General features: G+C 43.6%; 1 protein-coding gene across 1 annotated transcript in view; it reads right to left on the bottom strand.

The window, feature by feature from the left end:
• MPZ (myelin protein zero) overlaps nt 1-20,035 on the bottom strand; it is a 40,492-nt gene that overhangs the window by 4,558 nt on the left and 15,899 nt on the right. The window contains exons 3-5 of the mRNA XM_085639274.1: nt 11,482-11,695; nt 10,701-10,836; nt 9,681-9,738 (exon numbers count right to left, since the gene is read on the bottom strand). Coding sequence (XP_085495400.1) covers nt 9,681-9,738; nt 10,701-10,836; nt 11,482-11,695 — 408 coding nt within the window. The remainder of the gene's footprint in view (nt 1-9,680; nt 9,739-10,700; nt 10,837-11,481; nt 11,696-20,035) is intronic.

Raw genomic sequence — 20,035 nt, 5'->3', positions numbered from 1 at the left:
CTTCCCAGTCCTGACTCTAGACAATGAGGGGGTAATCAGCCCATTGTGTGAGAAACCAGACACTGCCTATTCAGGTGTAAGTGTCAGCTCTTCCTGCCCAGAAAGAGCTTTCACATTGCAAATGACTTAAGATGAGTTCTGTGTCACACCCACCCTTTTGGTTTTTGTGGCTGTGAGAGGGAATGAGCAAAGTGTAGCTGTCACCCACCCCAGACATGTATTGAAGACAGACTGCAAGGTTCACAGGGCAGTAAGAGAAGCGAAATGTCCACTTTCTAAAAGTGAAAATTTTAAAATAGTAATGTTAAATCCAACCTTACCAGTAAAGAGGATTTATCATTACTATTTCAAAGATATGAAAAATGATGCAGCTACTCCTTTCTAATCAGGAAAATAGAGTAAAAGTGTATTGAGAATTTTCCAGTGCTAGCCTATGAGAGAAGTCGGTCTCACAGTAGTGAAAAACAAATGCTAGTGTTTGTCACTACCAGGAAATGTGAAACTTAAAATTACATGCCCTACCTTTTACTTCCAGAGAACCCTGCCCGAAGGGCTACCTAGGGCTTACCTTAGGGGGACTTCTGAGCAATAAAGGAGGAGTTTAAGGGCGGCAAGTGGTTTTCAGTGCCAAGTCAAAGTGGCAGTGAACTGCACACACGGGCCTTGCAATGGCAGCCCTGAGACAGGTTCGAAAGGCTACTTGTGTGGGTCGCCCACTGGTAGCATTTAGGTTACAAGCCCTGGGTATATGGTATACCACTTTACAAGGGACGTACAAGTAAGCTAAATATGTAAATTGGGTACACACCAATGTCACTATGTTTAGGTGAGAAGACCATGCACTTTAGCACTGGTCAGTAGTGGTAAAGTGATCAGAACCCTAAGGCCATCAAAAAGAGGTGGCAATCAGGCAAAATATTTGGGGAGAAACCACCCTAAGGATGACAGGCCATAGCTGAATGAGGAGGGCTGGACTAACCTGTGGTCTTTGTTAGCAGGAGGCTACTGCTCAGGGAAGAAAGTCAGAATGCAATTGAGAGGGAAACATTTCCAGTGGTCTGTGCACTGAAGAAGCTGAGACCATCGCTGTTTGGGACTCACTTTCTAGGTTCAGACACACTGCAGCCCCCTCACTTGGCTGATAAAAATGCTGGGTGAAAATTCACAACTATTGAGGGGGGGGGGGTCCATCTCTCTACAGGGAATTAAATTTATGGTGCAAAAGCACCCTGGGACTGACCACGCCAATGCTGACCATGTTTTTCTGCCTTTTCAATGAGAATTCACATGAGGGTGGGTAGCTCTCCCTGCTTTCTGCTGGGGGGCACATGTTGGAAATGACCATCTTTTGCATGGTATTCCCCCCGATTTTTTTGCCTTCTTTAGCTGAATCTGTTTTTGTTGGCCATAGGACTCTGCACACTTTACTCCTGCTAACCAGTGGTAAACTGCTTATGCCCTCCCTTTTCAACATGGTTCAAATTACACACTCCTAATTAGCACATGCAATTTACTTATGAGTTCCCACTACATGGTACTACATGTACCTAGGCTCTGTAAATTAAATGCTTCAACTAGGCTCCTGCCATTATTGTGCCACTCACTAAAAATGCACTATTAAACATGTCTCTACGCTTGCCCTTGCAGCGTGTGTGTGCAGTTCTAAACTGTCAATTTGACCAGGCAATACAAACATTTATCCAGTCGTAAACCTTCCTTTTTAGTACTTATAAGTCAGCCCTTAGGTAGGCCCTAAATGCCCACAGACCGGGGTACATGGTATTCGCAAAGTAGGGCATGTATATTTAATGTTTTACATGTCCTGGCAGTGAAAGCCTACAAAGTGGTTTTTCACTGTGGCAAAGCTGGCCCTCTCCATTGGAAAACACTGGGTTACATTATAACAATTTGTAATGCCAAACTTCAGTTTGAGAGCAGCTTGAACCATGATTAAAGTACTCATTTTAATAGTAATATAAAATCCAATTTAAACGTCAAGTCAGATTTTATATCACTATTTTTTAATTGACACTTTTAGAAGTTGTCATTTCACTACCTAAACCTAATCTGCCTTTCTGCTAGTGTCATCTGACTGTTAATGGCTCTCCTGTGGTATTATAGTGGACAAAAGCCTTGGGTGTGGAGATGTGTTTTTCTTCCTTGTGCAGGATGGCCTGTGTGGACGTGTGCAGCTCCTTCCTGAACTTCTAAGGGTACCTACCCTGTCAATGGCAGATGTAGCTCATACATAGGCCTGCCTCCTTTTCTCTCTCTGATTAGCTTGGCTCTAAACCTAGTGGGAAAATAGAGCTGCCCTGGAACTTGTTTGGAGTGATCACAAGGGAGAGTTTGTCCAATTCCATAGCCACACCTCTGGGTGGGCACAGGGAGCTCTGATCAGGAGAAGAAGGCTTCTGTCATATTGCATTTAGGTAGAGAAGGGCACTGTTGAATAGTTTACAGTAAAACACACAGGAAGTGCTGTAAATGTGGGTATAGTCACCCCTAGGAATGTTTGCCTGATTGGTTAGGGAGTGACCAGGAGTTCCCCCTGGCTGGCACTGGCCATAGAAGTTGCATCCTCATTACCTCCCTCAAAACACTCTGGACCTGTGAAGATCAGAAGAATGGCTACTCTGCTGTCTGAACCCCGAAAGAAGACTAGACCTACTTGCCTTTCACCCAGGATCCCAGACATTACTCCAAGGGTCAGTTGGCTGACCTCCTGTTTGAGCTACAGGGACACATCAAGCTTCCAGTTGCCTCTCACCCTGCAACTGCCCAGCTGACCAGCCCTCACTGAACCTGCCCTGGACCATGCTGCTGGCCTGCGTTGGAGTGAGTCCTAACTCCAGCCAGTGCTTACCAGGTCCTGGACCCTTAGTTGGAGTTAGAGTGCAATCCTCCTGCCCACACTGAAACTATTTGCCAACGTTCTGCCTGGAGAACCGACAGAGACCGGAGTTGCCCTCGAAGCTGCAGCCATTGACATCGAATTGCCGAATGGCCTCAGCTCACTGCTTTGCCCCGCTGAAGGAGATCTGACTTCCAGAAATGTTTCTGAATCTGAACATAGAAAACTTCACTGAGACCAACACCGAGTTGAAGCCGATTGCCATCAAGACTTTCCTGGGGACTGACTTTGTCTGCTTGGAGCTTTACTGCCTTTGTCGATCACCGAACCATGACCCTGTGCTTCAGCAACCTGCGATCTGCGTGCCCCACTTTGGATCCAGCTTGCAGCTTGCCCCGCCGATGGATTGTCGGCAACCACTTTTTCTCCCTAAAATTTTCTAACTCAGAAAGAAAACTTTCCACCGGGACAAGTCTGGTCCCTGTATCCACCCGTGATCAATTGGAGTTGGCCTTAATGTTTGACTTTGCCCGGGTCTAGCATAACCAGATAACTGCGATTGGCACGTTGTGCTTTTTAGCACTATTTTTCATTCAAACCTAAAAATTCATATCTCTGATTTTACTTATTGGATTTTTGACATTTTGGTATCATTTTATTTCTTAAAAAATATACCCTGTTTTTCTAAATTTAGATTTTTCTGGTGTTGTGTTTTCACTTTATTATTGTTTGAGTACTGCATAAATATTTTACCTGTTGTCTCTACATTAAGCCTGACTGCTTTTGTGCCAAGCTACCAGAATGTTAAGCACAGGTGTATTTAGTAACTTTTGTGGTTCACCCTGCAAAGGATTGTGGTTATCCTTTGAGGTGGATTCTCAGCCCCCTCAATTTCTACTCAAATTCTTACAGTGGGCAAAAGAATGATGAGTCGGAATACTACCCAGAGCAATTGCAAGTTGTTAGACAAATTGCAAGTATTCCTCCCATTACCTTTTGTGAGTTTGATTTGCCACCCTAAGTGGCAAGTTGCATGCCCAGGTGTGCATCCCTTGCTTACTGTGCAATTTTAAACAAGCTATACCGAGCTGACAAGCCAAATTCAGGGCAAAACCGGTCATTGGTTGCTTGTGTTCTGGTTCATGGAGGGTGTGGCAGTTCTAGCTGGACTGTTCCTTTTGGAGCAGGGTCAAGACTGATTTGCATACGACTGGGTCCAAACTGAGGTGGCATGGTGAGGAAAAGAACCATGGGTCGGAATGCTACCCAGAGAAATGTCTAATGTTTAGACAAATTGCCAGCATTCTTCCCATCACCTCTTGTGAGCTTGATGTACCACCCTAAGTGGTAAGGGTATTCCCAACCATGGGTCCTGTGCTTAAAGTGCCTCTCCATAAAGTCAAAGACACACAATTGATGGACGGAATGTTTTGACACACAATTGATGGATGGAATGCTTTGACACACAATTGATGGACGGAATGGCATGGTGAGCAAAAAAACGATTGATTTAGGCCCATATCTCTGTACTGGGGTGAATGTATGACATTAATCTGCATTCTGTCCATCAACTGTTGTTTTTGCATCTCCATAAAGTCAAGCAAGACCCAACTGAAGAGCCCCAAACAGGGTGAAACTGGTGCTGGGTTATTTGTGTTACGCTTCAGGGAGGATTTGGCCTAGTAGTTCGCTCTGGACTATAGCTATTGGAGCAGAATCAAGGCTAATTTTTATATGGCTGGGTCAAAACTGAGGTGGCATGTAGGGCAAAAGAACAATGTGATGGAATGCTGCTCCTCCCATCACCTTTTGTGTGTTTGCTACTCTTAAATACTTCAGCATGTACCACCTTCATCCAGCCAAACCAAATACGATCACCCAAAAAGCCCTCTAAGAAACTCAAAACTTGATGCCAGGAAGTAAAGAACGAATTCCAAATTCTTTAGAAAACAACATTATTGAGCCGACATGAAGCACTTGGAACTCTTCATCTGCATTGGTTTCAAAACTAGACGAAACACATGCTTCTGTATCAATTTTAGTTGAGTTATTTTTATAGCACACTTACCAATGCAGAGAGCACATGATATGACTGAGCAGATGGATACTTCGCCATGCATGGTTGTTAGAGACCTAACCAAAGAATGCTGGCAGATCTATGTGGCCCAGGCCCTAAAGTAAAAACTGTTTCCTAACTCATTATGGTTTGGCCTCCCGTTTGGTCTTCATGGGGCACCAGCAACTTTACAAAGATTGTTCAATTCCTTGCTGCAGGCACACACAGGCTGTGCTGCTGCTTATTGAGACATTAACAGTTATAGTACAGACTGGCCATCTCATCAAGACTTTGTAACAACCTTCTCCAATACACTCAGGAAATTTGCTTTGCATACTGATCACAGAAACAGCCTTACTGCAGCTAAGGAAGCCAGATGTATAGGTTACGTGCTAGGAGACGATCAAACCATCAGTAGGTACATACTAGCAATCAAATTCATTCCCTTTTTCCCAATTAAGGAGTTAAGAGACTTTTTGAGTATGGTGGAATACTATCAATTGTTCATTCATCAATTTACTAGTATAACAGGTCCCTTGATAGATTAGCCTCAAAAAGTTGTTTCCATTGTGCCTACCTTACCCTTGTCTCAACATGTCACAGCTTCACAAACCCCTCAAAGACTGTCCCTATACTTTCTCAAACTTTTCATCCCAAAACAAAAGCCCTTTTATCCTACTCTAGGGATCAGGTATTTCTAAAGCTAGTGTTTTTCAAATGGTAACACTGTCTTTTACCCATCTCCGGCCCAGCAAACAATTGTGCCAAGATTAACATGCCAGACACAACTGTCCCTGAATTTAGTTTTTCTTGTTCCCTGACTAATTAGTTTGTTCCACCAATAAACTACTTCAGGAAACTAGGGTACTATATTTTAAATTATGACACTATAAACATTCTATTATTGTTTTAAAAATTCCTTAATATTAAGACATAAATATACCACCTGCTGAATGCTACACTAAATTTGCCCGATTTTGAGCTACAAATTTGGCAAGGTTTTTGTGTGCACAATTTTCTACATATCTAGAGGAAAATTGTGCAGTCTCAACAGCACTCAAAGAGGATTGCTGTATGATTATATCATCTGGAAAGACCAATACTGCAATTTAATTGCCCTGTGTGTAGGGAAAAACTCAGATTTGAGTGCAAAAAACTCAGGGAAAATAGGGGGCTTTTGCACTCTATTTTCACCCTGGTTTCGAATCAGGTCGAGAGCATTTGACAGGCTTGTGCCATCATTTGCCAAATCCGAAGATTAGACAAGACAATATTTCATGATGTGCCTGTTTCCTTTGCATAAATTATTTATATAATGGCATGCTTGATTTAACATTTGCCAGAGATAATAATCATGTTCTACTCCAGCACTAATTCCTATCATTCAGACATTTTACTTACTTTCTATTTTCTTTGGGCCCAAGATAATTGAGAGCTAAAACTCTAATGAACACACTGTGACCTAGTGTGCACAGCAGCAAAATGAAATCCTACACTTGATTCCACATGTACAGACTGATGTAATGCAATTGCTTTTGAAAGAGTTTTCTATGTTGTGTAGAAAGAAGTGTGTTTTTCCTAGTGGATGTTAATTAGGTCACAATTCTGAGTGAAATGGCATTTTGATTAAAATAGAAGTTGTCTCTGCCATTCATTTTGACTCTCCCCCATGCAACCATCCTATCCCCACAAGCTCTGCAGCACAAGACAAACTGAAATATATATTAGGATATTTTGATTGTTATTGTCGTTCTGCTCACTGAATTTCCTCTACCTCTGATGTAATTTGCACCAACTTGCAATATCTTCATTTTCTTCATTGAGACCTATTAATTCAAATGGTGTGAAACTTTAAATGTAACTTGTTTATTCGATTAGCTCTAGATGACTTTAGCATAGAGGGTGCTAAATAACTATTCATGTAGTAGGTTAATGCTTAGGTGTTGAGGTAAGGTGACGTTTATTTTTATTGCACTCGTATTTGTTGAAGAAATTATTCATTCACTCACACCACAATGATTTTGCAAAAGTTCTACTTTGTTATGCAAGAATAATGATTTGAGGGTGATCCAGAAAGTTTTTACAAAGACTTCTGCATTACTAGTGCGGCTGTCCAAGTCGTTTCTGATTTTGCCGCCCATTGAGACTTAGAGAATATTTTCTGATTTTATGTACTCTGAGTAACTTTTAATTTGAGAGCCTTCATCATATTTATTCTGTAAGGCTTATGTTTTAATATAACCCTTTAACTTTTCAGTGATCTAGAACTCAGCTATTGATTGGGCCCACTCAATTTCCATTCAATTTTAATTAATTAATTAACTGTATTTTGGTTGATTTTGGTGTTCTGTGGGGTGTCTTAACTCAGGGACATATTGCGTCATGAAATTGAGGTTAACCCAATCTCTAATCCAGTAAATTGTGGGAAATCTGATTGAGGTAAATTTTGGAGTGTCTCAATTTTGGGGTATCCATTTGCTCCCACAACAGTTTGATCCAATTTGGGCTCCCGGCCATTGCAGTCAAGAGAGGCTGTCTCCTGAGAGCAGACTCTCATATATGTGCAGAGATATTTCATAACTTTCCACACACAGTCTCTATGGCCATTTGCTAATAGTAGAGACGAAACTAGGGGATGCTGCAAACAATAAGAAGGGCTAAGGAGAAGTAGAGGTGCAATGATAGAGAGAACGAAAGAGACAACAAGAGATCTAGAGTGTATGAGAAACAGATAGAGACACTCATAAAGACTGAGAGAGATAGCTTCACAAGAGTGCATCTCTTTGCGAGTTCCACAACCCCCAGCTCTGCCTATTATAAATGTCATCACTTGCCACCTGTCTGTTACCTGAACTCAACCATTCCCAAGCCCTACCATTTCTAGCAATTCCAGTACCTCTCACTTGTACAGTCTACCATGCCTCGGCTCTTCTGCTTCTCAGCTCTACCAGTTATGAGCACTGCTTCTGCAAAATTCTATACAGTAGGCTCCTCCTCTTCAATGGTTTATCACTTGGCAGTTTTTTTTTTTTAACATCAAATTTTATTCGGTCATTTTGCAAAACAACAAGCAGTGATCTTGTATTGGCTCGTTGAAGTAGTCGGATAAGATGCACATCTATAACCATTTCTATGAGTGTAATCAATCCCTGCGGAACATGCAGGTAAAATAAAAAGGGGTTTTTAAACGATATGTAGACAGCGGGCGAGTATCGGAATACAGCACATAATACAGCAGGTGTGAAAAGTCCAGACCAGTGAAACAGTAGTACAAGCATGCAGCAAGAACAAGGATGGCCCCCAACAGCGGATGGCAGATCCCAATCAGAGGTCCTCCCCAGAGAGAGGGGGTAAATCTATCCCACGATATGCCGCCCACCGCGACCAAATCTTACGATGTTTCCGTGGGCAGCCCCTGGCCTCGAACACTGCAATTTCAGCTCCCATGCATCTGTCCATTTCAGTCTTCCATTTGCTGAGAGTCGGGGGAGAGGATGCCTTCCATCTCTGTGCAATGTCACGTTTAGCAATAGTAAGAGCGTGGAACAAGAGGTGTTGCCTATATCGGCTCCCCCCAATATCGTCCGTAGAGTGCAACATAAACAATCGTGGGTCCGATGGGAGCACCCACCCCAATACCTCTCCAAGACATGACCGTATTCTGTTCCAGAAGGGCTGTAAGGCAGTGAAAGCCCATACAGTATGGAAGAAGGACCCCATATCTCTGCCACACCTCAGACATACTGGTGATTGAATAACTCCCATTCGCCACAGTCTTACTCTTGTATAATATACTCTATGTAAGTATTTGAATTGAATGAGCCGATAACGCACAGAGACCGCCGCACCCCTGGGGCTGGCAATCGCCTCCGCCCAGTCATCGTCAGTCAATTCTGGAATATCGGCCAGCCAGGCCAGTCGGGTCTTATCCAGTGTGGTGGGGGTGTGAGTCGTCAAGGTTTGATAAATTTGCCTAATTTTATGCAGGCCGAGGTCACCCATCAGAAGGCGTCCCTCTAGGGGCTGAAACTCCGGGAGAGACTCTACGTGTCGGATCTGGGGGGTGAGTGCGTGTCGGAGCTGTAAAAACTTTAAAAATTGTGATTTGTGAAGGCTAAACTCAGTCTGAAGTTGTTGAAATTATTTAAGAGAGGCACCTCTCCACACATCGCCAAGGGTCGATATCCCTACCAAGTCCCATCCACGGAACCCACTCAGTACGCTACCCGTCTTGAGACAAGTGCCTTGCCACACTGGGGTCTGTCGAGTCAATCGCCCTCTCCAACCCATCCGTCTGGTCGTCGCCCACCATAATTGTATGACCACCCTGCCAGCTGGTGGTAGGTGGTCTAGCTTCGTGTAACTATATAATAAGTGGAGAAGGGGGACGTGTTCCATTGCGGCCTGTTCTACAGCGTATGCCGGGTCGGTAGGGGAATTATGCCACAACTCATTAATCACAAGGATGTGAGACGCGACGTAATAGGAATAAATATCCGTGGCCGCGATCCCCCCACAATACATCACTTGGCAGTTTAACTATTTCTAGGTTCCTCCACCGAGAGCCACTGCTTTCAAACTCAACCATGTCTGAGCTCCGCAAAGTCAGAGCTATACCACTTCTGACATCTACCATTTAACACTTTTAATCACTTTTGAGCTCTACCATTCCTTACCTTTGCAACTTCTACACTTCTTTTCTCAAAACATATCATCTCATGTTCTCATTGGTTAGAGTCATGACTTGTTGTTAAATTTTGTGGTGCTTACCTGGCGGCTTCGCTTTGAGTCCTTGCCAGATTTATGAAGTTTCCCCCTTTCCAGTGCACTAATGGAAAAAGAAAAGAGAAGTCACATACGAATACAGATAGTTTTCTAAATAGTTCTCTAGATACCATGCCAGCCAAGTACGTTAGGGTGCTTAAAGAGATCAGGAAAAAGACACATTGTTTGTGGTAAGTGCATGCACACTACACAGGATAAAAGTGGGCATCACACATTAATGCTTGTGAACTGAGCATATTCCCTGGGGCCATTATCTGATGATATCCATTTCACAGATGCTCACTAATTGGCCACTGTACATTCAAATTATAGATTGGCATCTTCCCACATTTGGAGCTGGCTGGTTTAGAGCAGTTTCATATTTAATCAAATATAGGAAAAGTGAGGCCTTTTTTACCAATAGATTCTTTTGTGTTTTCAAAGCCAGTGATTTGCAAAATCACAGTATCTGCTACCACAAAGTCCAACGTCCTGATAAATCAAAGGCACATTAAGATTCGCAATTGTCTTTGTGAGTCGCAATGAACTCTTTGCAAACAATTAAAACTTGTATGAAAAAAGGATGTGACATGCACACCTTCCATCTTAATGATTCACAATGCAATGCAGTAAGGGTTTGCGATTGCAGGGATCAGATACTGGCACTCAAACGTGGGTAGTTTCAATTGCAAAGTTTAGGCTATCTGTGTTGTACAGCTCCCACTTTCAGAATGTCATTGGGTGCTCTCCCCAGTGGCTTCATATTATGCCATTTTTTCCCTGAAAAGAATTACAATCTGTGATAAAAGAGATCCGCTATCCCTCTGAGGTCTCCAGCGTTTAATTCCCAAACCTTTCAGTAGGATTCACACCAAAATTTCTATTATGTTTTTTTCCGTCACTATTGTTAGGATTGATCTTGGCAAGTCTTTTAACAGACAAATCTTTCACAAGGATTTCGTAATAATTAGCAAATACTCATAATCTGATTGTAGTTGAAATCACTGGACTTCTTGATATCCTTACCTGAGATCTCTTCTCAGTCTTGCTTGCCTCTGCAACCAGCAATACCTTATAAGGTACACTATAACAGCAATGATGATCACCACACCGAGCACTCCTCCAACGATGGCTCCAACAAGAACCCCGGGTCGCAAGGGCACTAAGGAAAAAGGAATGAGATGGGCACAAGTACAAACAGAAGTACGTCTGTTATGCAATGGGCATTCAGAATAATACTCTATCTTGTCATGCCAATCATAGCATTGGAAGTCTGTGTTTGTGCGAAGAGTCTGGGTTTAGGATCAAATTTAGCATCACAAATCCATAAAATATTCTGCATGCTTGGGTGAAATAAATATCTACTGGTGCTCCCCATTTGTATGTAATTCCTATTCTCTCATTAGTACCAATTCTCCGAAGCTATTAGAGATACTGCATCATCAGTAAGGTTAAAAAATTCATAAAATCACAGATCATGGATCTTATGTACAAAGATACTTTAAATTCGCAGAGATAGCAAGGCTGAGTTTGCTAAAGCAAAATTCAAGTTTGCAATACACAATGATGCACTTGCCACTCCAAATAGTAATCCAGACATTTCTAACTTGCAAATCACTCCCCATATCAATTGCAGGGTCATGCACAAATTCTTTGTGATCGCTCTGGTGGTTGCGAAACATTAAATGGTTACTGACTACCAACGACGGGCAGTAACCACTAATAAAGTGTAAGCTGTCACTGCATGCTCTCCCCAATGTCTCTGTTTGTGTTATAGTGATCCAATTTCCCTTTGACTTGCTCTTACCTTTCTGAAAGACTAAGAGATGAACAGAAGAGGTAGTCCCCACCACATCAGGGAGGTTCTTCACATCGCAGGTAAAGGTGCCATTGTCAGTATGAACTAGGTTGCGGATTATGATAGAGCCATCTTTCTTTCGTGGGTTACCCACAAACTCCAAGCGATCCTTGAATGTTCCAACTTCATCAATGTATGACTTTCCTTTTGCATAGTGGACAATCTGCAAGAAGAGTGGAGTACAAGCGGCAAAATAATTAACAAATAAGGATTGTGTGAAACTGTTCCTGCTGTCTTTTCTCGATGGGGCTCAATAAACTAGTTTCCTCCTCTAGTTCTCATTAATTTGGGGCCAAAAGCAGCATGAGGCAGTTCAACAAGAAGTTTGATGCGATAAAAAAAAAAATATATAAAAGCCTCTATTCACAAAGGCAAATTTGCTTGTAAACATACATTTATGACTGAATTCAACTTTTTTTATGCCTGCCATGAATTTACACAGGAATTCCTTGTGTGTGTACATGCATTTACTAGCGTGGATTTTTACACATTAGTAAATCCCACTCAACGGGTGGGAGTGGGAAATGACTGTTCCAAGGTGTGGTTTCCTTGGAATGTTTGTGAGCACCCAGAAATATATACATTTGTGGGCATTGTCAAACTCTTCTGTAACCCCCTTTCCAACTTGGAAAATGTCAGAGATTTACCCCTTCTAGGGTGGAAAAGGGAACGAATCATCCCCTGATTTGCTGGGGGCATAGAGGAAGGGTTTTCTCTATGTGGGAAAATTGTTTTCCGTACGGAGAAAAAAAATTGCATTTACAGAGGAGACTCCATTACAACTTTGTGGAGTTCTCTGATATTTTTAGCTTTCTTTTTCTGAATAGACTCCATTGCTATAAAGTTTCTTTTTTTTCTTTTGACATATCTGTTTTATTAGTTTCACATGAGTACTTAACTGATCACACTGCACAAAGTACAGAGGAATGTATTTCACATCAATCGCCTTGAGCCCTCCACCTATTTAAGCGTTACAACAAACAAATGATGGACTGAATGCTGACAATGCATACATTCTCCCCCAGTCAAGAGATCTGGGTTAAATCCATCGTTCTTTTGCCCACTACACCACCCCAGTTTAGACATGGCCATATGCAAATCAGTCTAGACCCTGTGCCTCATGGGAACAGTCCAGCCCGAACTGCCAAGCCATGTCTTCCCTGGACCGGAATCAAGCATCCTAGGACCGGTTTCTGGCTATCAGCCGTCATCAGCCAGGATAGCTTGACTCCAGTGGCGTAGTGAGCACGGGTCCCACGTCTGGGAATACCCATCCCACTTAGGGCGAAAAGCGTTACAACAAACAAATGATGGACTGAATGCTGACAATGCATACATTCTCCCCCAGTCAAGAGATCTGGGTTAAATCCATCGTTCTTTTGCCCACTACACCACCCCAGTTTAGACATGGCCATATGCAAATCAGTCTTGACCCTGTGCCTCATGGGAACAGTCCAGCCCGATGGATTTAACCCAGATCTCTTGACTGGGGGAGAATGTATGCATTGTCAGCGAAAAGCGTTACAACAAACAAATGATGGACTGAATGCTGACAATGCATACATTCTCCCCCAGTCAAGAGATCTGGGTTAAATCCATCGGGCTGGACTGTTCCCATGAGGCACAGGGTCAAGACTGATTTGCATATGGCCATGTCTAAACTGGGGTGGTGTAGTGGGCAAAAGAACGATGGATTTAACCCAGATCTCTTGACTGGGGGAGAATGTATGCATTGTCAGCATTCAGTCCATCATTTGTTTGTTGTAACGCTTTTCGCCCTAAGTGGGATGGGTATTCCCAGACGTGGGACCCGTGCTCACTACGCCACTGGAGTCAAGCTATCCTGGCTGATGACGGCTGATAGCCAGAAACCGGTCCTAGGATGCTTGATTCCGGTCCAGGGAAGACATGGCGTGGCAGTTCGGGCTGGACTGTTCCCATGAGGCACAGGGTCAAGACTGATTTGCATATGGCCATGTCTAAACTGGGGTGGTGTAGTGGGCAAAAGAACGATGGATTTAACCCAGATCTCTTGACTGGGGGAGAATGTATGCATTGTCAGCATTCCGTCCATCATTTGTTTGTTGTAACGCTCCACCTATTTAAGGCATTCAGCTTTCCGTATACCAAAAGTACACACTACATTCCACTTATGGAACCTGCAGTCCAGGCCCCCCAAATTTCACTATGTTTTCCGGGGCTGCCCCTAGCTCTATAGTCATGCCATTCTTCCTCGGCTCAGTAGTCCATTCTGCGTCTTCATTCGCTCAGCATAGGCGGTGTCTCTGCTCTCCAGTGTCATCGGGTTGAAATAGAGTCTTGCATATAGTGTGCCAATAACTGAATAGATCTACATTTCCAGATCGTGTAACAAAAGCTGTCTAGTTGTGTTTTGCTGCATAGGCAGTGAGGGTCAGGGTGTAGTGTCTGCCTAGTTGGGCTAAAATATACCCTGTGCAGATATGTGAGTTGTACTAGCTTAAAGTGAATGGATAATTCTAACCTCCACCCAGTCTTCTTCCGCTAGTGTGCCTATGTCCTATTCCCACCTTTCCCAACATGTGGTTTTGGGACCTGGGGTGTTGTTGATTAGGGAGAGTTATATCTTGGAAATGCTTTTGGTTCCCATTGGGGAGACTGTAATGTGAGCCTCAAGTGGGTTGTACTCATTGACTACCCGAAGAGCCCCTCATTATTGTTCCAGGACATGCCTGAGTTGTAAGTATCGATAAAATTATAATCTGTGCATATTGTACACATAAACATGGTGTTTGAATGTACATTGTGTGCCCCCATCCCAGATGATGCCCAGTTTCGAGATACCAATGATGTCCCAGGTGCAGAAGCTGCACAGGGTGGTCAGGTGTCAGAGCCAACTTCCGGCCCACACTGGAGTCTCCTTGGTCAGGGTCCCATGTGAGCAAATCCACCGCAAGGCCTGATGGCAGCATGCATGTGATGTTCAGGTTGCTGAAGGGAGGTAGGGTGGGCCCGAAAAGTAAGTAAAAAATTCTGTATAGCTTCAAGGTCCGGAGCCCTATAGCCATGGATAGGTCTGCCCTGTCCTCTAATATTCAGTGGTTAATAGGTACAATGTGGCTGGTCTAATGTTGGCTACTACAAGGCCACACTTAGAGGGTCGCAGCACATACTTGCTTCATGGGTTTGTCCCCCCTTAAAGAGAAATTTTGGGAGTGCTGTTTACAGGGTGCGGAAGAAGGCTGGCAGTATTTCATAGGAATAATTTTGCAAGGTATAGCAACTTCAGTAAGAGGATCATTTTGAATAAGGGTCCTCTGCCAGCTGTCGGGGGGGGGGGGCTCCCATCCTTCCATGTCCCGTCAGGCCTGGGCAACCATGGGCTTAATGTTGTTCTCCCAAGTACTTTGTTTGGTGCCTGTGATATATACCCTGAGGTACTTAAAGTAGTGTTCACCATTGCAGGGTGGTGGCAGTGCGGATATATTTGTGTGACCCCAATAGAGGAAAGTAAACAGCCCAACTGGCCCTAGCCACCATCCCACGGATCTGCAAGACCACACCTGGAGGAAGATCCTTCTCCTACCTCTCTGTAAAGACCTGGAACTCTCTACCTCTGCACCTCAGACAATCACCATCCCTGAGGCAATTCAGGAAGGACCTTCAGACCTGGCTCTTCAACAGACCCACAGCCCCATCCAGCGCCTTGAGACACTCACGTGTGACTAGTCACGCTTTATAAGAACACTGAATGATTGATTGATTGACTTGGTCCAGATGACCTGTAGAACCTATGTGATTATCGAAGGCTTCACATTACAATTTGGACTGCTTTTTCATTTTGTTAGTTATTGTCAAAGAATATTTAGGATAGTATTTGAATGAGAAATCCTGGCACGTTTACAACAAGAATCACTGGGTTTACCATTAAGTAAAAATCATTGTTAGTAATTATTTTAAGGATATTTAATAAGACATTCAAAAGTCAGGCCTCAGTTTTGCAGCAGTCAGACTCCATGGCAAAGAGAAGGAATGTGTCATGGAGTGTTTTGAGCCGTGAGGTGGTCTTTTTTGATTATCTTAGATCAAAATTCTCCAAGGGGTAGCTTGTTAGCTAGTGGTAGCTCCCCCCCCCCACACCTGTAAGTAGCTCTCCTGTGTGCAGTCCAGCATACTAAATTAGAAGATTTTGCTTGGTTGAATTCATATATGTATACCAAAATTGAAAAATGTGTGTTTGAGACAAGTATGTGTGCATTTTCAGAGCTCATTACCTGATGTTTGGAGAAAAATGGTTGAATTTCAAAAATATGTTTCCATTTCCATTTAATAACTTTATTTCGGCCACTAGGGCCATAAAAGTACAATTAACAATAAAACAAATAATATACTTTTGTGAGTAAAAAAATGTGGCTAGCCCAATTTCATCTTATTGAACAGAGATCATCTAAAAAACACACAGGAAATAAGAGGCACAGCAGAGATATAAAATTGTGGTTAATACTGTCTTCAACCCGTTAAAAACACAGTAAAAGCAACCCTCTAAAAATAAGCTGCACGCTAAAATTTGACAAAGATGAAAATATGGGACTGAGGCGGTAGACCCAAAACAAGGGTACACAGTTAGTATACCTGCACAAATTTAGTGCATTCGTTCTACCCCGTGGGAACTACTTTAAAAAGGCCCGCATGGTGTGCCACATACAGTTTAGGAATTGTGATACAGCAAAAACTATTGGTGGATGGGTGTCATACTTTAATACTCTGTAGGCCTCTACACAGCGCACGAAGCCCAAATTCTTGGATAGTTGGATTAACCAACGCTTACGAGACAGCCGGTAGGCAGGGCAGAGGAGCAGAACATGTATTTCGGACTCCACGTTATAATTACATGCAGGACATTCACCCGTTTGCTCTTTCATCTATTTGCTGGTATACCCTAATAATGGAAGGGTCCCTAATCTCAATTGCACATACAATTTCCTGGCCAATGGGGGTTGAATAAAATCCAGAAAATGTTGCTTGCTGTATTACATCTTTTACAAGCAGAAACTCTGCTGTCAAACGACCACATGAGGCACTTTCTTGAATGGACATTAATTTAGTTAGTCTATAGCATTTGACTAATTCCAACCTGGAAATCATGGCACATGATGTCTCGGGTGTTCTCCAGAGGTCCGGCTTGCCTAACTCAAAGACGAGATCCCTTATGTGACAGAGCCAAGGAATGTTCTTGGTGGCACAGATGGTCAGGAGCTCATTTAGCTCAGCCCTATAGATGGACAACTCTGGGGTCACCCATAGCCTCCGCCAGAATGTTAAAGGTCTCAGGGCGATCTCTTCATCAAGGGGCCTAATACCCAGGTCCATATGAAGGGGTATAAGGGGGGGTACTACGGGGTAGGCCTACAAGCTGCCGCATAAAATTGTTCTCCAACTTCGTCAAGTTGGTGGTGGAGCAGTGCCCCCACAACTCCACCCCATATAGTGTAGCACCCCTTGTTTGTGCTTTGTAGATTTCCACCACAGGGGCGGCTGGTTTAAAAACGGAACCTCTATACAATTTCATTATACAACCCACTGTCTGGGTTAGCCTGAGTCTTGCTTTGTCCATCTGAGGCCCCCATTCAAAATGCTCTGATAGGGCAACTCCCAGAAAGTCAAATATCTTCACTCTCGCCAAAGGAGTGCCGTGTAATGTAGGGTTAGGACGAGTCATGTTGGGGGGGGGGTTGAAGACCATATATTTAGTCTTTGTTAAGTTGATCTCCAGCCCTCACAACTTACAAAAATTGGCAAAGCCGTCAAGAATGCGATGGATACCCATTGGTGTTTTTGAAAGGAGTAGGGTATCATCGGCAAACATTAGCGCAGGGACCTTCCCGGAGGCTAACTTGGGAGCGTCATTGTCCTTTATTTTTTTAAGATGGTCAAGAAGGCCGTTGATAAAAAGACAGAATAAAGTAGGAGCTAAAACACATCCCTGCTGTACCCCCTTTTGGTCAGGAAAACGTGTAGTGAGTTCCCCATATTTTCCACATCGTACTTGGGCAAAACGTTTCGACTGAAGCCTCTCTAAAACATTAAGAAGATAGGTAGGAACCCCAAGGTCGCTCAGCACCTTTCAGAGTTTCTCCCGGGGTACAAGGTCAAAAGCCGACTTAAGATCAACAAATATAAGATAGAGCCTGCCACCCTCTATGGTCATCGTCTTCCAGAAGAGTAGTTGTAATCTGAAGATCTGGTCTACGGTTGACATGTTTGTTCTGAAGCCGACCTGGTAGGGACTTAATATATGTTCTTCTTCCAGCCAGCCCTGGAGACGGTCCAATAACACCCGTCCGAAAAGCTTTTGGGAAATATCAATTAAGCTGATCGGCCTGTAGTTGGAGGGAGAAAGGGGACAGCCTTTTTTTAATATGGGAACTATCTCAGCCCCGCGCCAGGTATCAGGGGGATCCAAGCCATTCAGGACGGCATTGAATAGGACACACAAGTATGGCACCCATATTTTGGGTTCTTCCTGAAAGAGGTCCCCATGTAATTTGTCTAGACCTGGCGCTTTGTTATGGTGAAGCTTATTAATGGCGTTTCCCACTTCGGTCAAAGTGATCTCCATGTCGCCCACCTGGTGGAGCTCCAATGGCATGTTGGAGGTAACGATGTCATCGGGCCCACCATCCCTAATGGAGTACAAAGACCCAAAGTGGGTCTCCCAGGCTTCCGGCGCTATATTGGGTTCGATGGCCGAACTCCCTTCCCTGTCACCCCAACTCACTATTGCCCAAAAGGTTTTCAGATCTTCATCGTTGAGGGCAATCCTGAGAGTTTCCCACCTCTCTAGTTCCCAATTTTTTTTCTCCTGCTGGGTGGTCCATTTATACCTGGCCCTAGAGAGTTTAATTTGTGGCCTATCCTTCACCTTCACCGCTTCCAGGAGGTCCTGGTTGGCCTTGCGACACTTATCATTAAACCAAGAACATTTATTACGGTTACTTTCCCTCCTACGCACAACCGGGAAAAATACATCCACCAGTTTCGTGGTTAGCTCTGCGTGCATTTTCCCTGCCTTGTCTAGATCCACGATGGGACCATCCACCCGTGCTAACTCCCACATTTTAGTTATCATTGTAATTGCTAGCTGATAGACTTTAGCCAGTTTGCGGGGAGACTGTTGAACCGGCCCCATCTGATGTTTCTTCTATTGTTTGTTACTGTTAGTAGACTTATCACGTTTTAAGGGGCGGGAAGAGGTTTAGCAATGCCAAGGTCCCATGGTTTTAAAATCAAGGTCAGGGCGTTATGGTCACTATCCTGCCTCTGCGTGATATAAAAGTCAAGGACCTTTTCCCAAAGTCTTGTTTCCACCATGATATAGTCAATTAGGGAAGCTTGACCTGCTCTATTAAATGTGAGCTGTCTTGGCTGATCGGATTTAGTCCGTCCATTACATGCCCTTAGCGATAGAGCTAGAGTGAGTGAGTTGAGCTGCATTGCCAATGGTGACCATACTTTAATGGACGTGATCAGGGGATCGGGTATTGACAAGTAAATATCTTCTTCCGTGGGAACGGAGTAAGTTAGATCGGTAAGGGGTTCAAAGTGGCAATTAAAATCACCCCCTACCATCAACCATATCCCTGGATCCAAAGTAGGAATAAAATGTATTTGTGGGAAAGAAGAGCAGAACACATTGGATGTCGTTTGTGGGTGTTGTCATCTGCTCTGCTCTACAACCGAGATTGGTGCCTACCCAGATGGATAGGCCACCAGAGGGTTTCCCCCTCCCCCCATGGCTGCCAAGTTGTTAAATGAGGCAAAACCCACCCGGTGAAAGTCTTCCCTCACCCAGGTCTCCTGAAAGAAACAGAGGTTGTGTTTATTGACAAAATCACCTCAGTCAGGGCAGGGCAATTTGTTTTTGATACCTGCCTGATTCCATGATAGTATCCTCATCCCATTGCCTTGCCCTCTTTCCCCACTCGCAACCTCAGAAACACTAGCACTGGTAGATGGAGAGTCACCTATGTGGACCGCACAATACCTTTCTAGTACCCTCCTCGGTTCACCTTCTCTTCTAACAACACCCAGTGAAGCGGGGGATATAACGATATTTGAGTGATAAATCATACAGCATTGGGGAGAAACATTAATATTATTAACTTTATTCTGGGGCATTGCATCTATGGCTGATATGTATAAAACATGTAGACAAAGCATTTTTTCATTACTGCTGGCAAACGTGCCTGATACACTGAGGTGACCGCTGTTGGTAAACTTGCATATGGTGGCCACTAATGTAATCTTCTCAAATACAGCCACTATTACACCACTAATAATATTCGTAGCTCAGGATGATTTTCATTGGCCATAAGTAGCTCTTAATATGTCATGTATTTGTATAGCGTGCTAATCAGCCATGGGGGTATCCAGGCGCTTTCCAGGTGGGCAAGCAGCTGTCGTCTGGTTGGTTAATGAAAGAGAGAGGTCTTCAACTTCTTGTGGAACTCAAGAAGCAAGGAGG

The sequence above is a fragment of the Triturus cristatus genome, chromosome 12, assembly GCF_964204655.1.
Source record: "Triturus cristatus chromosome 12, aTriCri1.1, whole genome shotgun sequence".
Classification (NCBI taxonomy): Eukaryota; Metazoa; Chordata; class Amphibia; order Caudata; family Salamandridae; genus Triturus; species Triturus cristatus.
This window is presented reverse-complemented; position numbering and strand designations above follow the sequence as displayed.